General features: G+C 36.3%; 1 protein-coding gene across 9 annotated transcripts in view; it reads right to left on the reverse strand.

The window, feature by feature from the left end:
- Nucleotides 1-99: 99 nt before the first annotated feature.
- The window catches only part of LOC107849120 (B3 domain-containing protein REM17), a 30,205-nt gene continuing 23,344 nt past the window's right edge, over nt 100-6,960 (reverse strand). For 7 of the 9 annotated variants that reach the window (XM_016693789.2, XM_016693792.2, XM_016693781.2 and 4 more), the window contains 4 exons: nt 2,139-2,406; nt 1,799-1,926; nt 1,128-1,356; nt 100-480 (listed from right to left, as the gene is read on the reverse strand). In XM_016693789.2, the coding sequence (XP_016549275.1) occupies nt 440-480; nt 1,128-1,356; nt 1,799-1,926; nt 2,139-2,406 (666 nt within the window). In that variant the 3' untranslated portion in view covers nt 100-439. Of the gene's footprint in view, nt 481-625; nt 1,013-1,127; nt 1,357-1,798; nt 1,927-2,138; nt 2,407-6,960 lie in introns of those variants that run through there. The other 2 variants (XM_016693774.2, XM_016693785.2) reach the window with 2 other exon arrangements.

Raw genomic sequence — 6,960 nt, forward strand, 5'->3', positions numbered from 1 at the left:
TGATCTTGAATACATTGTGCAGATATACATCTCACTTCCCATTTTAATAAAAAGTTTTAAAAGATGAATGAAAAAAGTTGAATGCAGACCATTGTATGATCAAGTACAGCTAACAAATATGTTTTCTTTGTTTTAACATTTGTTCATAATATTCATAAGCTCTCAGTCGAATCACCATTACCATTTGACCACCTGCGGAGAGTGCAAGCTTTTGTGAAAAATTAATTAATAATTAATTGACCAATAAAAAAAAGACACCTCATTAATAAAGTGGGCTCAAATTGATCCGTTAAATAGAAGGGCAATTTTGCCCTCATAGGTAGACGGAAAGGACATTTCAGGCCCAATAGGTGGATGGAGAACATTTTTGCACCATTTCCAATAGATGAAGGGCATTTTAGGCCCTTTTCCGATTAGAAAAAGAAAAGTCAAGTTTGCTTCATTGTTTCTTTCTCTTTGCAACCTTTGCAGAATATTTGCCTGCATGTAAACATTATTTTACACGAAAATTAGTTACAAAATCTGCTAGGGAGAGCCTCGTAGTGTAATGTATTCAAAATGACATCCTCAATTAGTGATGCTGTATAATTTCGAAACTATAACAAAACATGTAAAGACCACTTGAAACAAACTATTTGCAAGAATAATACACGATTTTGAGAAATGTTACAGAGACAATTAACTTCATCTATGTGAGCTAGCTCACATTGCTGGTCCCAAAGCCAGATAAAGGCGGAGGGTTGGCTAGGATCAATTTGAAACAACCTTTCTACCCTATAAAGGTAAGGTAACATTGCATACATCTTACCCTTCCTAGACGGCTAAACCCCACTTGTGGGATTACACTGGTTTTTGGTTGTTGTTACATCGAGACCACAAAAATGGAGATTTATTTGTAATACCTTTTAACTAATATAATTGTGTAAATATATTGCATAAATCGCTAATTTGGCTCGTCATGGACATTTCCAGTGGATCTGCCATCAGAAATACCATATTTCCAACGGTGTTTCTGTGGGAAAACATTGTCAAAAATTTGTGTTTGTTTTAGTAATGATACTTATGTATACTGTCGAACATAGAACTTAATCTCGACAAAAATACGTTGGAATTGAAAGAAAACTTACAATGGAAGTGTGCTATAGGTATTTCCCCATTCTTGATCAGTTCAAACTTGTATGCATCTCCTACTTGGAGTCCATTTTCTGTTCTGAATTTTGTCCATCCGCGTGTAATGCCAAAATGAGTTCCAAGTCTCCCCAGCCACACTGACCAACATCTCTCTGTTTCGTCTTTAAGAATCATCTCACACTTCCTATTCAATCCATTTGACTTTGCAAAATCCAGTGGAAAATACTACCATAAAAAGAAATTCCATTATGTAGAACAAATTTCTGTTGTCACCAAAACAGAAAAAGAAGCAAAGAGAACTACAACAAAAAGAGGTTGCAGATTTTGTGTACTGACGGTAAAACTTACATGACCTCCCCCCCCCCCCCCCCCCCCCCCACACACCAAGCTTATAACAAGCCAAGGATGCAAGACATGTATCTTTTAAATACCTTTTGAATTTAATTTCTAATTACTAAGGCTAAATTTTGTGGCTTGATGTAACTCCACGTGCAAGTGTAAAACTTTTTACGTTATCAAGTTAAGTTGCCTAGAAAAATAGAAATGTTGCAACCAAGAAAGTCGAGCAAACAACCTACTATAACAAGTTAAATTACACTGGTAGTGTAAAAATCCTTGCACGACTAGTTAACTTGAACACTAACAGAAATCAGTTCAAATGACTTACCAATTCTGTCTTGCGGATGCAATAACGTTTAATGGTGGAAATAAAATAAGGATGATCATCATCACCAGAAGTTGAAGTAGATACTTGTGCATTGAGAGGACTCGTGTTTGAGGGCTTTTTCATAATATCTATTGTTTATGAAGAAAAATATAGCAAAAGAGAAAACCTAATAAGAAAGTGTAACAATTAGGGAAAAGAGGAAGATATAGCTTATGTATATGTTTTCTTATGGAATTAGACTATAATTTCTTGTTTCTATGAAGTGTTCTATACACTTAATTTACCAATCAAACAAAATAAAAAATACAAAAAGATATATTTTGAAACATGAGAAACTTGCCTTGATACTTCTGCAATGGAGTTTTTGCCTCATTAACTCGAAATTCCCATACTGGTGTCTCTCCGCTAGTAACAACCTCAAACATTATACGATCTCCCTCCTTTAAGCAATTATCAGCAACGAATTTACGCCATCCATCTCCAATATAGACATCGGTTTGACAATAACAGAGCTTTAAATTCCACGACTTTTGTCTTTCATCTCTTATAATCAAATCGTGCTTCTTGTTGATGAGACAGTTGGCAAATGCAAATTGTTTAGGAAGGTACTGAAATGGTGTATAACCATTTGCGCACATTAGTATTAAGCAGTTCATATTCTTAATTCATATTTGCACTAAGAATAACTCCAATTAGCAAACTGATACAAAAGATCAAACTTACAACAAAGAATCAAGAGAACAACAAGAACAACATCACTAGAGAATCAAAGGCCCCACTCGGCTTCTCTAGGTTTTCAAGGCAACAACGACAATATTCAACAAGATGATAAATAACACAAGATTGCAATAACTATAGTGAATCGAAAGAGCCCCACACGGCTTCACTATATCAAGATACAAACAACAAGATTACAAAATAATGGATAGTAACTTGACACAAAATATCCTAGAATCTAAGAACCCTAACATGAAGATTAGGACTCTTAAGACTAAAAGATATTTACACCAAATTCTTACTTGAATCAAGAGGAACTCATGAACCTCAAGACCTCCAAGTTTCTAGCCAAAGAACAACAAAAGTGTTACTACACTTTGTTGTCTAGTTTTGGGTTCACTCTCGAGAACAAGAGAGAAGTTCTCAAAATATTACAAGACTTGTGTTTCTTCAATAATAGGAATGAACTAACTCAAAAATAACCCTAACACTATCTATTTATATTAGTCCACAAAGGGAGATAACAAATGACCATCCTACCCTTGCCAAGGGGTGGCCTTGGAGTGTAAGTTTATTACACTTCAAGGCTCCTCTTCACACTTAAAAACATTTAATCCATTGGAAGGCTCAAGTACCAACTCACACACGGCCATTTGCATGAACATAGCTTGGAGTTTTTGTAACTCCCGAGCTTGGCTACGTGTGAATGGTCGTGAACTTGTTGGACAGCTTGTAGAACTTGTTGGACAGCTTGGTACACCCGTATCACAAACAGAAAATAATAAAAAGGACAAACAATACAAAGAAAATAAAAATACATTATGTGGTAGCAAGTTCACAAATTTGTTTTTTTGGGTTACTAATTAATGCTTATTATAGAGATTTGCTTGCAATTGTTTAATAAGTAATCAGACTGAGTAAAAAAAACATTATCGGAGTATAAAGCCAATTAAACTCTAAGAAACATGACACGTGTGCTTCCTGGTAAAAACTTACTTGCACCCGGTGTTTACACCAGTTAATGTATGCAGGAAATGAGTTTAAACATACACAATTATTACTTAACCATAAGCAATTAACCTATATTTTCACTCCATTAAATCACATATCATGACAATTACTTGAATTATTGGTTCGGTATAAACACTTGGTAAGGGAGAGTATTTATCCATGCTACTTCAGTTCTATCAAAGTTTAGCCCATAAACTGAGCTCTAAGGTGAGATCCTATGGCAACTTCTGGAAAGTTCTACAGAGATGGAACTCGAGAGAGAAGCCAGGAAAAATGTAACATTTGTGAAATGAAAATGAAAGTTCAAACTCTATTGGCTGTAACCAAGCAGCTTTTATAGAAGAGATTAAGCAAAGAAAATATCTGGCTAATCTAACTAACTGTTAACAAACTAACAGCGCGTAACAGCTGGTGAACCCCACGTGTGCTAACTAACTTACTAATGCTATAACCAACTAATGAAAGTACCTCAGCTACAACTAACAAATATAACACATTAATCCAATTAATACACCTCAATACGCCCCTCAAATTGGAAGTGAGGTAGAACTGTCAACCTGTCTAGAAGAGCTGCATGTTAACTTCTATGAGGGCCGTGGTTAACACATCTACCAATTGAGATGAGACCTTCATGTGTTTAGTTCTCTCATGGAAAACAAAATTTCTTTCAATATCCAAAGCTGACTGGCTGTCACATAATACTGAAATAGGAGAGTAAAATGGTGCAGTCGGTTTTAGTGGTTCACCAACCACCTTTCTCAATGATCCATATTCTGCCTATGCTAAAGACAAAGAGACTGTCTCTTGTTTCCCTGACTTCCAATTAAGGGGTCTAACATCCAAAAGACCGAAGTAGCCACTTACAGATCTCCTTATATTTGGACAAGATGCCCAATCACCTTATATTTGGACAAGATGCCCAATCAGAGTCACAGAAGGCTATTGAGCTATTTGGATCTATGGGCATGAAAATCCCTAAGGTGGGATCACCCTTCAAGTATCTCAACAAGTGAAATGTAGCTTATAAATGAGGCTTTCTAGGTTCCTGCATAAACTGACCGAGGTGTTGAACACCATAGGCTACGTCCAATCTGGCGTTACTAAGAAAATCTAGTTTGTCAATCAGTTTCCTTTAATAAATTGGATCTTCTAGCTCAGTGCTTTAGCAATAAGTTTCACACCAGCGTTAAGGGGAGAGGAGAAGCTGATATAGCCTGAGCAGTCATATTCCTTCAGACAGTTAAGAACAAACTTCCATTGAGAGGAGATGACACCATCATCCTGATGAAGTATTCCCAACCCCAAAAGATAATGCATTTTACCCAGATCCTTGAACTTAAATCAATTTTTTTACGGAAGTCTTTAGTAGTTCAATCTCATCCAGATCAGTTCCAGAGATAAACACAAACTCCACACATACCACAACAACTATAATTGAGGGGCTTGTCCTTTTACTGGCATAGGAAACAATTCGCCTCAAAAACGTGTCATTGCCATTTGCCAAGCAGGATTGATGGTTGCCTCTTCATATGTTGTTTCATTGTCCTTACAAACATTTTCAACAAAGTTCCTGACATTCATTGACTAACAAATCAGGTGTAATATGGTGGTTCATTGAAAATGACCATTGAGAAAACAGTTGGAATGAGAGTTGAGATAGCTAGTTGATTCGAGTGTAGGAAGGGAATGGACATAGTCTTTGAGGTGAGTGGGAGCTCTGGGCTCCCTGTGTGATCTTCTCACCTCCTATTTGAAAACAAGTCCAAGTTACGGCATGGAATTAGGTCTAGTGTCCTGATTATGTTGGGATGTGCAAGGATCAAGGGATATTGGTGCTAATGTTGGTGAAGATTATGGAAATGATTCATTATGAGTGTCATGAGCAACAGGATTCCTACTAGGTGATATTTGATAAGATGTAGCACTTTGACTTCCTTGATTATCAAATACATGTTCTAACTAGAAGGAAATGTTTTCACGGAAAATCACATCTTTGAAAACATATATCCTCTTAGTGCCAAACTCAGAACTTTGCATCCTTTGGTTTCACAAAAACATACGGAACTGTTCATGGTTTCAAACTTGTCTTCATGGTTTCTAGGTACAGTAACACATGTGAGTAATCTACTTTCTTTTCATATAGAATCTCAAAGGGGCATTTGTGTAAGTAGTCTGCTTTCTTTTTATACAGGATCTCAAAGGGGAACTTGTCCTCTCATGTGTGAGTAGTTTGCTTTCTTTTTTTGCAGGCTCTCAAAGGGGCATTTGTTCCTAAGGTAAGTAATGGGATGTCTATTGATGATATAGGAGCTGTCAATACGCACTCCCCCTAGTACTTAACTGGAAGTTTGGATTGTAATAAGAGTGTTCTGGCTATCTCTAAGAGGTACTTGTGTTTCCTTTCCACCAAACCATTTTGTTGTGCCGTGTAAGGGAAACTTTTCAGATGAATGATGCATTCGGCTTAAATAAGTCCAAGTGCATCTAGTGTAGTCATCCACCATTGTAAGAAAATACTTGTAATTGACATGAGTAGACGCACGATAGGGTCCCAACAGATCTCTGTGTAAAAGCTCAAAAATCTGGTCAGTGAAGTTTCTTTTTTTGGAAAAGGTAATTTGGTTTTCCTGGCCATGGGGCAGATGGAACAAAGAAAAGGTTGTTTAGGAGAAAGATTGGCAGGTACAGAAGATATACACTTCTTTTTACCAAAAAAGCATGTTTCCAAGTCTGATGTGTCACATGAATCTACATAATTCCCATCATACATACAAGAATGATAACAGGAAAATGATGCACTTCATTAATAGCAGAATTATTCACAAAATCATGTGTTATAGTACACTTTATTGAAAAGATAAAAGCAATTCCACCATTGTTTACACAATCAACAACGCTAGAATAGAAAGCAGAACCAGAAATGCATAAATAAGAGTTAGAATTCTTTGTAGGAGTGGCTGAATTTCTCAAGTAGAGAGCATAGAAGGTATAGATCATCCTCCACTTTACCAATCTCCAGAGGCCTCTTCATTGAAGGGGCCTGCAAAAGACAAGCATTTTCAGTAAAGAAGGTAGTGCCTTTAAGGTTTAGGGTCAAACAATGTACAGAAATAAGATTGTATTTGAAAGAAGGAACAACAAGAACTGTGTACAGAATTTCAGGAGTTGGTGCTACATTACCAATTCCTGTCACCTTTACTTAAAATCCATTAGGAAGACTAATAAGCACGTAATATGGTAAATGTGTAATGTTGGACAAATGGAGATTTGTTGAAAGTTGTTAGAATATGAGTAGGAATAGGAATAGCATATAAAATTCTACTTGGAAAAGGATTGTAATATAGTGTCCTATTAGGAAAAGGATTGGAACGTATTATCTATAAATAGGGTATCAATGTAATAATATAGTTACAACTAAGGGTGTACATAGGTCG

This window comes from Capsicum annuum, chromosome 1 (assembly GCF_002878395.1).
Source record: "Capsicum annuum cultivar UCD-10X-F1 chromosome 1, UCD10Xv1.1, whole genome shotgun sequence".
In the NCBI taxonomy this organism is placed as follows: Eukaryota; Viridiplantae; Streptophyta; class Magnoliopsida; order Solanales; family Solanaceae; genus Capsicum; species Capsicum annuum.